Here is a 16510-nt window from a genome sequence, read left to right on the forward strand (position 1 = left end):
CTCGGATTTTTGAGAGCATCTGTGAGAGCACGACCCCGTTGAGCTTTCATTTTAAATGAACAAGTTCGATCCTGACTTTGCTTTTGTTAAATTGTTTCCCTGTGAAGGATGCTTTTGACGGTGGTTTAGACCCAGGTTAAGCGTGATGTGTCACCTGCCGCTCAGCTCGTAAGCCGGTAGCGGACGGCTGGGCCATGATGCCCCGGCCACGCTCCAGCTGCTGCACTAACGGAGCTTTCCGTGTTTCGATTCCAGAAATAAGACAGTGTAAGCATTTATCCAGCGTGCAAAGTGCGATGGGCCCCGACCCCAGCTCGCTCACAGACCACAGAGCCCTGATGCTGGAACTCAGCCCCGAGGGTTCCGGGAGTAATCTCTGCATAACCTGCCCGTGACCCCGACTCTTACCTGGGCGAGAAAGTGTTGGAGCACTTTTTCTTTTAGACAAGCTCAGACATCCCCGGAAGGTGAGAACGGCCCACCTCTGGCAGTTAGGGACAGAAATAACTCCGCCATCCTCCCCTGTTTTAGTTCTGTTTGGTCTATGAACTGACAATCTTTAAATGTGAATACTGTAACAATTGTTTTCTTGGATTGTTGTCTTTGAAAGGGATTTTTGTGAAGCAACTGATTTATCAAAGCAAAAGAATTAAAAACAGAAACATGCTTCATGGACGTTTTATTTTCTAAAGATCGTGTCACCGCAGCTGCTTTTCCATTTTAAGAACAACATTCAGATGTTGACATGTTTGCTGGTGGCACTTGGGGTCCGTCGTGACCCCCGCACATTCTTAAAGTTAGGATTGCACCGCCCTGGCGCATTCAGGCCCATTTACATTTTCAAGAATCTTTTCTAAGTTTCTTCAGGTCGTCATTGGTTTTCCAGGAGAAAAATTGCAAAGTTTTTGTTTGCTTTTTATTGTAGTTCACCACAAATCTAATTATTTTGATAGTAATGAGAAAATGATTCATTAGTAAGGTACTGCCTTCGAGAGTTCATGTTGTCACATTACCCGCCAGAGCAGTTCCCGGACATACTGAAGCGGGGGGGGGGGGGGGGGGGGGCGTCCATTAAAACACTGTCAGAGAGTTTTAACTCCCAAACCGTTTATACTTACAAGCTAAAGCCAGCAGAGTTCAGTAATTTTTTGAAGTGCATCTGAAATCGTGAACTTGGCTGGAATGAGGAGTGACAGCTATGAAATGTGTTGCACCAAGACCTTGTTCTGATCCATTTGACAGAAAAAGGGAGTCACCCTCTTCTCTCTCCAGCTCTTTTTCGGTCAGAGGTGAGAGGGTAGGCGTGAAACTTCACCAGGTGAGACCTTGGCTCAGCCCTGGGCCCCTCTAGGCTTCAAGTGCTTCATTTGTAAATGGGAAGAAGTTGGTTTATAAAAGGAAGAAATTGGTTTATAAGATTTGGTCTAGGGGGCTTCCCTGGTGGCGCAGTGGTTGAGAGTCGGCCTGCCAATGCAGGGGACACGGGTTCGAGCCCTGGTCTGGGAAGATCCCACATGCCACGGAGCAACTAGGCCCGTGAGCCACAATTGCTGAGCCTGCGCGTCTGGAGCCTGTGCTCCGCAACAAGAGAGGCCGTGATAGTGAGAGGCCCGCGCACCGCGATGAAGAGTGGCCCCCGCTTGCCGCAACTAGAGAAAGCCCTCGCACAGAAACGAAGACCCAACACAGCCAAAAATAAATAAATAAAAATAAAGGAATTCCTTTAAAAAAAAAAAGATTTGGTCTAGCTCAAAGTAATACTTGATGAATAAAATTCTATCTAGAGAAAGGTGAGTGAATAAGTAATGAGCTAGCAAATCGTGAAAATAAGAACTGAATTTGGACCAAATATTCAGTGTTTTGCATTTTGTTGCATTATGAGATGTCCTAAATAATGCATGTATTATGTTTAGCCCACGTGCTGTGTTATATATATACTCTTAAGAAGGAATTCTTAGCACAAGTTAGTTTTGCCCTTTTACAAACAGATTCTCTTATTTTCACTAAGACCTAAGGTCTCCGTACCATTTTAAAATGTAAATTTGCAAAACAGTAGAGCTATAGCTTAATCACTTAATGAATGCTGGCCTAGGGGGCGGGCCCCTCAGCCTGCGGCTGTGAGCCTGCTCTGCTCGTGACCCTGACCCCCAGCCCAGGCCCGGACCCTGCAGAGGAGGGTCCAGGACCGTCTCAGCTCAGCAAGATCTCTCCCAGCTCTTCCCTGTTAGTCTATAAAGGACTAGTTAGTGTTGCTTAATGAAATAATTTGGTCAGTATTTTACATACAAATAGTATTGAGAAGGCATTTCTCGCACAGATGTTTCCATTTGTTTAAACGAACCCAAGAGTGCAGCCTATAAAAGCCAACAATGGCATTAATACACAGGGATAAATCAGGAATTCTTTTATCCCAGTGTCTTTGAAAAGGAACATTTTAGTGATGTTGATGGCTCTAGGTGCTTACACATTCTTAGAAAATGGTTGGTAGAAAAAAATCAGGTATATTTAAAAAATATTTCGCTTTATGTTAACTCAGTTCCTTTTTTTTTTTTTTTTTTTTTTTTGATATTAACACCGCAGTCAATCCAAGTAAGTGGTGAAGCCCTTCGTAGTTTATGCTCTCAGTGTAGACCTGAGTTTTCCAGCCAGAGAGTTCTGTTGCAGGAGGACAGCCCTGAAGCTGCAGGAAATGCTCCCCGGCCTCGAGCCAGAGAAGCCAAGGAAGGGGTGTTTCCAGGAGGAGCCGAGCGTGGAGGACGTGGGACGGGGCCCCTGGCGCTTTGATGAGAGCAGCCTCAGGGACGCCGGGCCGAACCAGGCGGCCGGGCTCCCGGGGCCGGTGGCCACGAAGCCAGCGGAAGCTAATGGAGGGGCTCACCGTCGTTACCACAGGGCGAGGAGGACCTACGAGGCCGAATGCATGAGTCAGAGGACGAGCCCTGGTGGATGCGGCCAAATCAAAAGGGCGACAGCCTGGACCGCCGACAGGCGCCACTCGGGGAGAAACGCCTCTCCCTCGCTTTCTTTGTTAACATCTAAAGCTGACAAGGAGTTCATATTGAGGGTAAAGGGAGAATTCTTGGAGATCAAAAGAAAATGGCAGAGGATCTTCAGTCGGTTCCCTGAAAGGAAAAACCCGTGCAGCCAACAAGCATGTGAAGACGTTGTGGGCCTCACCCCCATCCGAGGCTAAATCAGGACCACGACGAGACTGCCCCTTGCCCGGCAGAAGTCAGGAAGGTGGCACCGAGTGCGGCAGCATCGCTGGGACGGCCGTCGCGGAGCCCTGGCGGTCCCCAAGGAGATGCGGCTGGACTCCGGTCCTACAGGCTCTGCCGGAATCACTCCGCAGGGTCACGTGAGGACCTGCCGAGGTGCCCGCGGGCAGGAGTCGCGGAAGCGCCCCGGGGGTCCCTGCCAAGTGGAGCGGCCGTGCGGTCCGGGCTCGGGCAGCGACGGGCGGCACGTGGACACTCTCGGGGCAGGTTCTGAGGACGAGGGGCTGTCTTTCTCTTTGCCGCGTGTCTCAGGATACGTGACCGAATGCCGGACACTTTTTGTAGAACAGCAGAGACCAAAGCCGAGAGGCCTCGCGCGCGGAAGTGGGCGCAGCCAGCGGCAGGCTCGCGGCGCGGGGCAGAGTCCGTCTGTTGGGCCCTCGTGCTGGGTTTGGGCTTTAGTTTTGTCGCCGCTTCCGTGGCCTTCTGACTCCTCCTGCCAGAGGCTCTCCGTCCGTGTTCCTGCCCGGCCTCCAGCTTTCTGCCGGCCCTGGGGCGGGGTGGGAGGTGGGGGGGAGGGGGCGTGCCTCTCGTCTCTGTCCCCCCCCCCCCGCCCCGCCTCGCCCCGCCCCGCCCCGCCCCCCAGGTGGAGGCAGGTGTTCTCCCGGTCCAGGCTCGGTCGCAGGCAGGTCTTGCGTCCTGGGGCCCAGGGGTCAGCCTTTCCAGCCATCCTGCCCACCTCCCGCCTCTGCCGCAGCCTCTGCCTCGTGTCTGGGTGGGGTTTGGGGTTTGGGGGCGTGTCCCTGGGGCTGAGAGGCTTCTCTGCTCCTCCCCAGAAGCGGCAGCCTTCACCTGGGTGGGGTCGGGGGGGGGGGGGTTGTCCCTCCCCCGCTGGATTAAGGCTTTGCTTCGAAGGAGGGGAGGGTCAGGATGGTGGGCGGCGTTTCACGCCTGCTCCCCCGGGGCACCGGGCTGGGTTGGGGGGGAGGTCTCCAGCCCCTGCCCTGCTCCCCGGCACACGTGGGAGAGAACGCTCGCCGGCCGAGGCGGTGCCCTTCGCGGCTGGGCTGCCAGCTATGCCAAAGGGGAACCAGTCTGCAGCCCCGCCTCCCGCCTTGGGGGGCTTGTCCCTCTTTGGGATTCAGTCAACTGCTCGCCTTGCAACCGCAGCTCTCTGAGCTCAAGCAGAATTAAAGATGTTGTAGATTATCCACTTTTTCTCCTTGACAGGCTGTGAAGTGTTCTCATGGCCTCTACATCCAAAATGCAACTGGGGCCCCAAAGTGATTACTGAAAACAAGATTTTACGATCTGTTTTGAGTGGAGAAAAAGGAAGTGGAACCAGACCTATTTCACCATTTAGGCACATGGGAAATGTACAAAACGCTGTTTTTCAAGGATACGTATCTTTCCAAATGTCCCAGGAAGGACGCCTGGGAGGGAGGGGGGAGGGCAGGCGTTAGGAGTGGGTCCTGAGGATGAGCCCATCTCAGATGAGGTGGGGCCTTGTCCAAACGGGGTCGGAGTGCACAACGAGCCCTCTGCACCGCAGGTCAGGAATTAAAAGTGGGAATCGGGAGTGGGAAGAACTGTGCCTAGAGACTGTTTTTACTGGGAATTTAAGGGGCCGTTCGGTCGCCTCCCACCTTACCGTTGAGCGACCTAAAGCCGTTCCCGTCCTGATTCTTTTCCCGGCAGTGTTTGTTTGTTCGCGGCAAGCCTTGGGGTCTCCACAGGTTAATTTCCCCGCAGTGGCCACAGCAGTCTTTCCAGGCCCATGTGCTCTTCTAGAACTTTGTCCATCAAGCAAGTCCCCTTCTCTAGAAACCGGGTGAGGTCTGGCTCCGCCCTGACGTCAGGCAGGATGCGTGTCTGTGACGCTGGTGACTGAGGTTAGAAGAAAAGTGGACCGCGTCCTCTCGGCGCGGTACCACTCGGGACGCGTGCCCTTGTAAGGAAGCCCAGGCCACGTGCAGAGGTTCCAGCCACGGCATCAGCCTCTTGCCACGCACAGGCGGGTGGCCTCGCAGACGCTGGGAGCCGCGCTGTGAGGTGGGGCAGCTGCTCGACGTGGGAAGTGTGAGCAGATAGGTGTCGTCGCTGCCCGATGCTGCTGGGGGTGCCTACCTGGGCAGCCTCGGTGCCCGCGCGCCGCGGTGCCCTGCCTTCGCGGGGCCCCTTCTCCCTCACCGCGTCAGGCACTGTGGACCCGGGAGACAGTGAGCCACGTCGATTTTGATGCCGGTCTGGATCCAATCACTAACCTTCCCCCCACTTTGATACTGGGCCCAAGAAGAGGCACTGAGAGGGGCTCGAAGGGCCCATCTTGCCAGGGACGCCGCACTCCAGCCAGTCACCTGCCTTGCCCAGGGTGCGGAGCTTACATTTGGCCCTGCGGTGGTGTCTTCAGCGAGGACAGGCATCCGGGGCTGTGCGGCGAGGGGCTCTGCTTCCCACCCGCTCCCCTCTCGACTGGTGTGCTTGTCACTCAACCCTGCCTGCTGAGAGCCTCCCGGCCACGCCCTGCCTGGGACACTCCTGACCTGATGGAGGAGGTGGATGTGGCGATCCCCGCGTGGGCTGGCCCGGTCCCACCGGGGCACATGGCTGGGCTAGATCACGGAAGCCGGAGGCGTTCATGAGAAGGCTTGAGCCATAGACTGCAGAGATAGACCAGTCCTGTCACTAAAACGCACAAGAAACGCGCCAGCTGCAAATCAGGTGTCCCTAGGACGAAGGCTTTAGGGCCTTGTTTAAATAACGGCCCGTCTGTAACGAGCAGCCTGTGCGTCCTGGCGATTAAGTGCCGCTGCGTCTCTGAAGCAATGATGCGTGTTCTCGAACAGCCGGCGGCTGCACAAATGCGCACGCGGCCGCCCTCCACGAACCCCCCAGTGCCTGCCCTGCCCCCAGGAGGCTCCACCTGCTGCAGTGGCGGCCGCAGCGACCGGGGCTGCGGGCTGCCCGTCCCGCGAGGTCACGTGCCCGGCCCAGGACGCAGGCACCGAGGGCTTGGCTGAGCCAAGGCCCCTCCCCGGGTGGGGGAGTCACTGCCGCCCCCATCCCCAACGTCATGGCTGCAGGGAGGGGATGGAGGCTGGGAGAGCCCCTCAGCAGCGTCCAGGACCCCGGCTTCCTCCTCCTGTCCTGCCTTGGGGGCTCCCGCAAGACGCCGGGCAGGAAGCAAGGAGACGCGGTGCCTCCGCGGGGGCCCACCCGGCATCGTGTTCCGCTTGCTGCGGCATCGCACGTGGAGGGGGTGGAGCTGACGGTCCCACAGCGCTTCCTCGTCTCCCCCCAGCTGCTCCCCTTCGGAGTGTGTTCGTCCCCTCGGGGCTCATCAACGGGCCTTTGACGGTTCTGATAGTCTTGCAGTGTCAACACGTGGTTCGTCCATCTCTCCCTTTCTTTACAGTTGTAAACCTTTAAGTACATACGTGTTCCAAAAAACTGCACTCTTCACTTTTACCCACCCAGTTAAGTTAAAAATAGCTGACATGTGTTTGTCATTATTACACAATACTGAAATTCTAACTCAATTTTAAATTTCAAAAGAATTAGAGAACTTAAAAAGTTCTGAGGAGATCGACTCACAAACACACACCGCCCGCCCGCCTTGCCCACGGTGCTGGTCTTCGTAACTCAAGGGCGGGGCTCCTGGACTCGAGGGAGGCATGTTCACTGGCAGAGCCCACGCGAGCGTCCTGCCCGGGGGACCCTGGGGGGCACACTGAGCCGTCTGAGCAAAGCTCCAGTTCCACGGCCAGCTTTTAGGGACCCCGGGGGGGGACCAGTCTCTGCGGCAGGGCCAGCCTTCATACAGAAGCGACCCCATCACGCCCACTGGCTCTCCCCAGCGCCCAGACGCCGGGCTGTCTCTCCCTGCCTGGCCTTGCTGATGGCCCGGCCTCCCTCTCTGCTCCCCTGCTGTCCTCCCGGCCATCCTGGTAAAGCAGCGGTCCCCAACCTTTTTGGCACCAGGGACCGGTTTCGCGGAAGACAGTTTTCCCACTGATGTGGGGTGGGGGACGGTCCAGGTGGCGATGTCAGTGGCGGGGAGCGATGGGGCGAGGCAGACAGACGAAGCTTCGCTCGCATGCCCGCCGCTCACCTCCTGCTGTGCGGCCCGGTTCCTAACAGGCTGCGGACCAGTAGCGGTCCGCGGCCCAGGGGCTGGGGACCCCGGTGGTAAAGGACTGAGGAGGAGCTGGCGATGCTGCTCTGACCACGCCCACCGGCCGGGACGCCTCCTCTATTCTCGTGGTTTCACGGCCTCTGCTGTGAGAACAGCATCAGGAGATGCTCGCCAAGACCTCTGCGCACCGTGGACGTGCCCTGTCCAGAGCACCGGCACACACGTGCCACACGGGGCTTCCGTTCACCAAAGAGCCGATGTGAACTCCACCAAAACCAGCCTCTGGTGGGTGCACGGCTCAGAGCAGGGCAGACGTGCTCCTGCAGGAAACAGAGCACCGAGCCAGAAACGACGGGCCACCTCAGGTGCGGGGCTACCCTCTGACTCGGCTCTGAACCTGCTCCCTCTGCGCGTCTGGTCCCTCGGCCCATCCCCTGACTTGGAGAGCATCTCCTGCCCCAGGACCTTTGCACCTTCGGTGCCTTCAGCTTGCTGGGCTCTTCCCCTGCTGTCCACCGGGCAGCCCCGCCAGTCTGTTGGGAAACGCGGCCACACTGCCTCCCAGAGATCTCCAACCCTTTCCTTGCTTTTTCTTTCTTTTTAAAATTGCGGTGAGGGCCTCCCTGGTGGCGCGGTGGTGAAGAATCCGCCTGCCAGCGCAGGGGACAGGGCTTCAAGCCCTGGTCTGGGAAGATCCCACATGCCACGGAGCAACTGGGCCCGTGCGCCACGACTGCTGCGCCTGCGCTCTAGAGTCCGTGAGCCACAACTGCTGAGCCCGTGTGCCACAACTGCTGAGCCCATGAGCCACAACTACTGAGCCCGCACTCTAGAGCCCACGAGCCACAACTACTGAGCCTGCGTGCCACAACTACTGAGCCCACGTGCCAGCTACTGAGCCCGTGAGCCACAACTCCTGAGCCCATGTGCCACAACTACAGAGCCCGTGAGCCACAACTACTGAGCCCACATGCCACAACTACTGAGCCAGTGCTCTAGAGCCTGCAAGCCACAACTACTGAGCCCACGTGCCACAGCTGCTGAGCCCATGAGCCACAACTACTAAGCCCGCGCTCTAGAGCCTGCAAGCCACAACCACCAAGCCCGTGCTCTAGAGCCCATGAGCCACAACTACTGAGCCTGTGAGCCACAACTACTGAGCCCATTTGCCACAACACTGAGCCTGTGAGCCACAACTACTGAGCCCACACGCCACAACTACTGAGCCTGCACTGTAGAGCCCATGAGCCACAACTACTGAGTCTGTGAGCCACAACTACTGAGCCCACGAGCCACAACTACTGAGCCCACTCTCTAGAGCCCGCAAGCCACAACTACTGAGCCTATGAGCCACAACTACTGAGCCTGTACTCTAGAGCCTGTGAGCCACAACTACTGAGCCCACAAGCCACAATTACTGAGACTGCGAGCCACAATTACTGAGCCTGCGCTCTAGAGCCTGCAAGCCACAACCACTGAAGCCTGCGCGCCTAGAGCCCATGCTCCGCAACAAGAGAAGACACCGGAATGAGAAGCCCGCGCACCGCGACAAAGAGTAGCCCCCACTTGCCACAACTAGAGAAAGCCCGTGCACAGCAACCAAGACCCAACACAGCCAAAAATAAATAAATTAATTAATTTTTAAAAATTGTGGTAAAATACACATATCATAACATTTACCATCTTAACTATTTTTAAGTGCACAGTTTATTTCATCTTCCCAAACGGGAACTCTGTCCCCGTTAAATACTCGCTCCCCGTCACCTCCCCCAGCCCTGGGCCCCCACTATTCTCACTTTCTGTCCCTATGAATCTGACTCCTCTAGGGACCTCTGTGAGTTAGGGGCCGTACAGTAGTGTCCTTCTGTGACCAGCTGATTTCACTTGGCATAACGTCCTGCAGGCTCATCCACGTTGTGGCACGTGTCCGAATGCCCCTTTTCGAGGCCGAATACTATTCCACCATGTGTACAGATGGTACTTTTTAATCCACTGTCCATAGGTCTCTCGCTTTTTCCTGGCGGCACAGATCACCTTTGCAGTTGTTCTGTTTCTTCTTTGATTCCTCCCACGAGCAGGGGAGCCCCGGTGCCTGACCAGTGGTGGGAGCTCAGTGGCTGTCTGGTGAGTGAGTGAGTGAATGAGACAGCATTTTAAGGCTCCTGCTGTCAAGCCGCCCTCCCCAGGGGTCGTCCCGATTTGATTTCCCCTTATTGGGAGCTGGTGGAGGCCCACGCTGGGCAGGCAGGGATGCCCAGCACCCCCCTCCCCCGCTTCCTCTCTAATACTGACCAATTTGGTAGATAAAAAAGAGCCTCGCTGTGAGCCTGCAGGTCTCTGTGTACACGTGGAGACGCGTTACCAGCCTCCTAAGGAATGAAGGGCCGCTGACAGTATTTCAAGCCAAGGAGGCAAAGATGGGGACATCAAATCCCTCCCGTCTCTGTCTCCATGGCCACATCCTCCTCCTCTCGTCCATGTGTCTCAGGTCTCCCCTCGCCTCTCCCCTAGACGGACCCTTGTTGGCACACACGTGAGGGCCTTTAGGCCCACCTGGATGACCCAGGATAATCGCCCCATCTCGAGAGCCTTACCTTCATCACACCTGCAAACACTTCCAAAGAGGGGAACATTCTCAGGTTCCAGGGATTAGGACCTGATATCTCTTATTTGTCCTACCACAGTTCTCCTGAAAAATAATTTTTTGAAGAAACTTCCCCATCCTCAGTCAAATCATCAAATGAGTCCCCCCCAAGGTCAGAGCACATCTCCTGCCAGCTCTGTGCAGTCCCAGGCCCTCCTCGGACCTGGTGGGGAAGGCCTCCACCTGCCGGGTTGTCTGTGGGGACCGGGACGGCTTCCCGCACAGCCCCCAGGGGGACAGTGGCGTGTGGCCTGCTCGCGGCTGCCGGGGGCCCAGAGCTGCAGGACACCCGGGAGGAGCCTCGGTCTTAGAGACAAATAGCTGACGACTAAGGAACTGGCCATTCCCAAAAGGCACACCCAGCTGTACCTGGGGCTCTTTACAGAGCAGTGAAGCCGCGTCCACGACAGGAGGCCTTTCCCGGAAGATGGATGGAGCGCGGTGGCTGGTACAGGGTCGGGCAGCTGTGAGCACCCCTTCCACACAGCCCAGCCCCTCCAGAAAGCTCCCGAGGGACGGTGGCCTGCCCGTGTGGTCTGAGGCCTTGGAAGGGGCCGTCTCCGGCGTGTAGGAAACAAGAGCGGGCCCTCAGGGCTGCGTCTTCAGCATGTCCTGCACGCTGTGTCCGTCTATTGAAATCTATGGCTGCCCATACCCGTCTTGATGGCCTGCTGGGGCCCTTGTTTTCCCCCTTCACTTTGGTGGAGTGCATCTTCCAGTGCTCCCCTGGGCCCGGAGGCCACCTGCCTCGGGGGAAACGTCTACATCCTCCCTCCAGGGTTAAGGGAGAGCGTGCTTGCATCCAGGATTCTGGCCCACGTCCCTTCTTTCAGATGTTTTGAGGCTTCGCTCCCTTGTCTCCCAGGCTCCACATGCTAGAGATGGAGAAGCTGGATCCCTTTCTCATTCCCTAGACTCTCTCTGTGAGCTGGGTTTCCCCACCCCTAACTGGAAACTTTTTCTGATTTCTTGTCCCAAGTGATCTAACATTTCACGATGATGTTCCCTGGGTGGGTCTTTCTCCATCCGTTGCGCTGGGTACTAGGTGGAACCTTTCAATCTACAAACTCGTGTCTTTCAGTCTGGGACAGTTTCTTGAATTATTTCACTGGTGATTTCCTTCTCTCTTGTCTCCTCTTTTCTGGAACTCCTACAAGCCAGATGTTGGAACCCAAGAAGCTCAAAGAATTCCAAGCACAAGAAACATGAAGAAAGATACATCACGATTTCCAAAACAATACTGAACATAAACAAAGCCAGAGGACTCACACGTCTTGATATCAAAACTTACTACAAAGCTACAGTAATTAAAACAGTGTGGTACTGGCATAAGGACAGACATAGAGACCAGTGGAACAGAACCAAAAGTTCAGAAATAAACCCATACATCTATGGGCAACTGATTTTCCACAAGAGTGCCAAGACCATTCAGTGGAGAAAGAATGTCTGTTCCCCAAATGGATAGCCATATACAAAAGAATGAATTTGGACCCCTGCCCACACCATGTACAAAAATTAACTCAAAATGGATCAATGAGGGGTCTTCCCTGGTGGCGCAGTGATTGAGAATCTGCCTGCCAATGCAGGGGACATGGGTTCGAGCCCTGGTCTGGGAAGATCCCACATGCCACGGAGCAACTAGGCCTGTGAGCCACAACTACTGAGCCTGCGCGTCTGGAGCCTGCGCTCCTCAACAAGAGAGGCCGCGACAGTGAGAGGCCCGCGCACCGCGATGAAGAGTGGCCCCCGCTTGCCACAACTAGAGAAAGCCCTCGCACAGAAACGAAGACCCAACACAGCCAAAAATAAATAAATAAATAAATAAATTTAAAAAAAAAAAAGGATCAATGAACTAAACGTAAAAGCTAAAACTATAAAACTCTTAGAAGAAAACACAACCTTGGATTGGCAAGGATATAATACCAAAAGCGAAACAAAAGAAAATACAGATAAATTGAACATCATCAAAAACAAAACACTGTTGTACACCAAAGGTCATCATCAAGAAAGAGGACAGATACCCGACAGAATGGGAGAAAATATTTGCAAATCACATGTCTGATGAGGCTCTAGTATCCAGAATATATAAAGAACTTCTACAACTGAACAACAAAAGGCAAACAACTCAATTTTAAAATGGGCAAAGGACTTGAATAGACATTTCTCCAAAGAAGATACACAAATGACCAAACAAGCACATAAAAAGATGCTCAATATCATTAGTCATTAAGGAAATGCAAATCAAAACCACAGTGAGGTAACACTTTACACCCACTATCATGGCTATAAAAAACAAAACCCAGAAAGTAAGTGTTGGTGAGGATGTGCAGCAACTGGAACCTTCATGCACTGCTGGTGGGGATGTAAAATGGTGCAACCGTGGAACACAATTTGGTGGCTCCCCAAAAAATTAATCATAGAATTATCACGTGGCCCAGCAATTCCAGTCCTGGGTATATAACCAAAAGAACTGAAAACAGGTGTTCAAACAAATCCCTGTACACGAAGGTGCATAGCACTACTAGTCACAACAGCCCAAGAGTGGAAACAACCCAAATGTCCATCAACTGATGATGGATAAACAAAATGTGGTCTATCCGTATAAGGAATACTGTTCAGCCACAAAAATGAAGTACCGATTCATGCTACAGTGTGAATGAATCTCAAAAACATCAGGCAAAGTGAAATAAGCCAGACATGAAAGGTCACAGATTGTATGATTCTTTTTATATGAAATATCCAAAACAGGTAAATCCATGGGGATGGAAAGCAGAGTAGTGGGTGCCAGGAGAGGAGGGGAGAGGGGAGTGACTGCTTAACGGGGGGATGAAATGTTCTGGAACTCGACAGAGGTGGTGGCTGGACGACCTCTAATAAACGCTACTGAATTACACATTTAAAAATCGATCATTTTAGGTTAAGTGGATTTCACCTCAATTAAAAAACCCCAAACACTCAAGCCACTCCAACCAACCCATCCCCAAGTGGACCACGCTGCTGAGAGAAGGGCCACGGCACCGACCCACGCTTCCTGGGCCCCATTCTTCTGCTCCCGCCTCTGGACTCCCGGGAAAGGCACTGGCCTCGGCCTTCAGTCCCCCTACCCCAGTCATGGCAGGGGTCCATCCGCCTGGCTGAGTTCTCTTTTAAAAGATTTGCTTGCTGAAACATCTTAAGAGAAAGTTAGTTAAAGAAAAACACATCTAATCGAATAAATCATAAATAGGTTCATTTCGGTGGCCAAGTGTTAATGACGGGGAACTATAACATCTCTGCCGGGCCCGGGCTAAGCAGTAAGCATCCTTGCTACCCATTGTGACAGAGTGATGCCCAGTGCCAGGTGGCTAAAAATCACATGTTTGTTGTTTAGTGTTTATGAAAGCAAAAGAGAACAGCCGCGCAACCTCGGGGGGTAGTCAGGGCTGGGCTGCGGCCCCGGCACCTCCGCTTCCTGACTTTGTCTTCTGGTTCCGCTCGCGGGCGGCCACGAAGTTCAGCAAGTCGATGGCAGTGACGACTCCGAACACCATCTGCCTCTTACTGGACTCCCCGTGGCTGTGGTCTGAGGGGGGACAAGGCCGCAGGTTCAGAGGGGCCTCCACACGGAGTGGGTCTGAGGCAGCCACGCCCCCAGGCACAGGGCAGCGGGGGTGTGCGGGGAGGATGCCCCGCGTCCACGGGCACCTGTGTGCCCTGGCAGCCCAAGCACAAGCGCCGTCCCCTCCCAACACAAGCCACTTGGGCGAAGCTGCAGAAAGCAGGGCCCTGACCCCTCTGAGCCACGCCCACCGGGGATGCCCGAGGGTCGCATTCATTCAGAACAGCCGGTGGTCCCCCCCGGGGCCCAAGGCCCGAGTCGTGGCATGAAATTCCAATCCTACTCACACCCAACACCACTGGCTCACATCTCTGGCCTACAGTTCTGTGTTCAAACCCACGCCTTTCTCTCAGGCTTAGAATGAACGCAGACCCCTGGCCCCCTGCCCTGCCGCCCAAGGACAGAGAGGGTGATGGAGATGGTTAATTTTACATTTCAACTCGACTGGGCCATGGAGTGCCCCAATACTGGGTCGAACATCATTCTGGGTGTCTTTGGATGAGATCAACTCTTGACTGGATGGACCTAGTAAAGCAGATTGCACTCCCCAGTGTGGGTGGGCCTCATCCAGTCAGTTGAAGGCCTGAATAGAACAAAAGGGCTGACCCACCACGAGTAAGATGGAAACGTCCGGCCTTTGGACTCGGAAACATTGACTCTTGGGGTCATGAGCCTGGCCACTAGCCCCGCAGGTCTTGGGACTTGCTGGCCTATAAGCCATTCCTTACAGCAAATCTCTGTATACACACATCCTACTAGTTCTGCTTCTTGGGAGAACCCTGACTGACAGCTGTCATGAAGCACACAGCGGGCCGGGCAGAGCTGAGCAGCAGGCGGTAAATGCCCAGGTAGCGTCCCATTCCACCAGACCCCGCTGCCCTGCCTGTCCCTCACGCCTCTGAGGGCAGAGGTCACACAGGGTGGGCTGCTGGGGACACAGAGAGGCCAGGCATCCTACTGGCCGGCTCGGAGCACCTCAGGAAAAAGCAAGGGGCACCCAGAAGAGATGAGGGGCTTCTAGGCAAAGGGGCAGCTTTGGAGAAGCACTGAGCCCCACGGGGACGGGCAGTCGGAGCGGTCTCCAGGTCCCCCGGGAGACGCTGGCCAGAGCCGGGTCGGCAAACTTTCTGTAAAGGGCGGTACGGTCTCTGTTATGACCCCTCAGCTCCGCCCACACAGCGCGAAAGCAGCCGCTGACAGTGCTTTCTGGCAGGGCGGTGTCAAAGGAAACTTTATTTACAGACCCTGAAACCGGATCCCACGTCAGGGTGTGTAGATGTTCAAACACGAGTGTGTGACACAAGAAGGGGAGCCTCCCTCCCAAGCTCGGGGTCCGGGGCCTGGATGCCCTCCTTGTCACTCGGAGGCTGCGATGCTGATCACACACAGCTCCCCAGCTCGAGGGGTGGGCGGGGCGTACACACCTGCAGGTCCCGCCCACCCCCAAGGCCAGGCCCCGCGCTGAGGAGCCAAGGACGGGAGAGGGTTAGATGGGGGGGCCCAGGCCCCGGGACCAGCCCTCGGTGGGCGGGAGGGCGGGCTCCAAGGTCCCCCCTAATTCTCGGGATTTCTATAACCCTCGTCCTCGCCCGGCACCAGAACGACATCCCCGGCCTCTGGAGATGCGGCCAGGAGGCCCGGGAAAGGCTTTGTGCGCAGGTTATAAAGCCCTGTGATCTCACCGGGAGCCGGTACCCAGGTTGGCCCACAGCGGGGTCCCTCTGAGATCTGCACCCAAGGCTGGGGATCAGCACCTCCAGCTCCCAGATGCCCTGTGAGCTCACGGCAGGAAAGCGCGCACACACAAGCCTGGGGCGGGGGGCCCGGTGGCCAGCACCCCACAGGGCTCCTGCTCCCGCCCCCCAGTCCCCAGCCCACAGAGGGCCCCACTTACACTGGATCTGCTCGTGGACCACCAGGGCGAAGTGGTCCATCTCCAGGATGTGCGAGAGCTCGCCCAGAGGGTCCGTCAGGTGGATCTGGAAGAGAAGCCGTGGTCAGTGCTCGCCAGGGCAGCCCAGCTTGGCCGGAGCCCGAGGAAAGGAGCACAGGGCAGCAGGAGAGGCTAGTGTCCCTCCAGAAGGTTCTGGAGTCTTGCTGACTTAGAAACTGAACGAGACTCGACACACGTGAAAGGACATTTGGATGACCTGGAAGAGTCCATACGTATCACTCAGTGCAAAGAGCCAGTAGGACGGCTTCCCACAGTATGATTCCACCTCTATGAATTTCTGGAAAAGGCAAAACTAGGCAGATTGGCGGTCGCAGGGTTCACGGAGTGGGGAATGGGTGCAGGCAGCCAGGGCACGTGGGGCACATACACTACTCTGTGTGATGCTGTAATGGGTACAGGTCACTGTACATTTGTCAAAACCCACAGAGCTGCAGAACCCAAAGACTGAACCCTCAGTAAACTAGTGACTTTAGTTACGAACAGCGTAATATTCACCATCCATCGGAACAAATCCTACGTCAGTGCAAGATGTAACAGTACAGGGCGTGGTGAGGCGAGGGGGTACAGGGCGTGGCGAGGGGCGGTGGTACGGGGCGTGGCGAGGGCGGGGGTACGGGGCGTGGTGAGGGGAGGGGAACGTGAGCGCCCAGTCTGGGCCATCTGCTCAATAGACACATGATGAGAGCTTCCAAGAAAAAGAAAAAAAAGGACACTTAGGTCCATCTTTTAAACCCCGAGGTGATCTCCAAAGCTGTTAGCCCCACTGGAACCCTTTCTAGTTCGGCTCTGGCAATGGAGGCAAGTTCCCTGTGAGAGGACGCAAGCTCCGGGGTGAGTGGAAAAGCGCCAGCGGTGCCTTCACCTGTGTAAGGAGGGTTGGGCACCACCTGCCTGCCAAGCACTAGTGCACGCTGAGACGTACACAACACAGCGGCCCTGGGCTGTGGAAGCAACTTCCCCC

The 16510-nt window shown here is 55.5% G+C and overlaps 1 protein-coding gene across 4 annotated transcripts in view; it reads right to left on the reverse strand.

Annotated features, from left to right (window-relative positions):
* Positions 1-12705: 12705 nt before the first annotated feature.
* CBS (cystathionine beta-synthase) overlaps positions 12706-16510 on the reverse strand; it is a 32495-nt gene continuing 28690 nt past the window's right edge. For all 4 annotated transcript variants that reach the window (XM_068547150.1, XM_068547149.1, XM_068547152.1 and 1 more), the window contains exons 15-16: positions 15490-15574; positions 12706-13559 (exon numbers count right to left, since the gene is read on the reverse strand). In XM_068547150.1, coding sequence (XP_068403251.1) covers positions 13414-13559; positions 15490-15574 — 231 coding nt within the window. In that variant the 3' untranslated portion in view covers positions 12706-13413. The remainder of the gene's footprint in view (positions 13560-15489; positions 15575-16510) is intronic.

This window comes from Eschrichtius robustus, chromosome 6 (assembly GCF_028021215.1).
Source record: "Eschrichtius robustus isolate mEscRob2 chromosome 6, mEscRob2.pri, whole genome shotgun sequence".
Lineage (NCBI taxonomy): Eukaryota > Metazoa > Chordata > Mammalia > Artiodactyla > Eschrichtiidae > Eschrichtius > Eschrichtius robustus.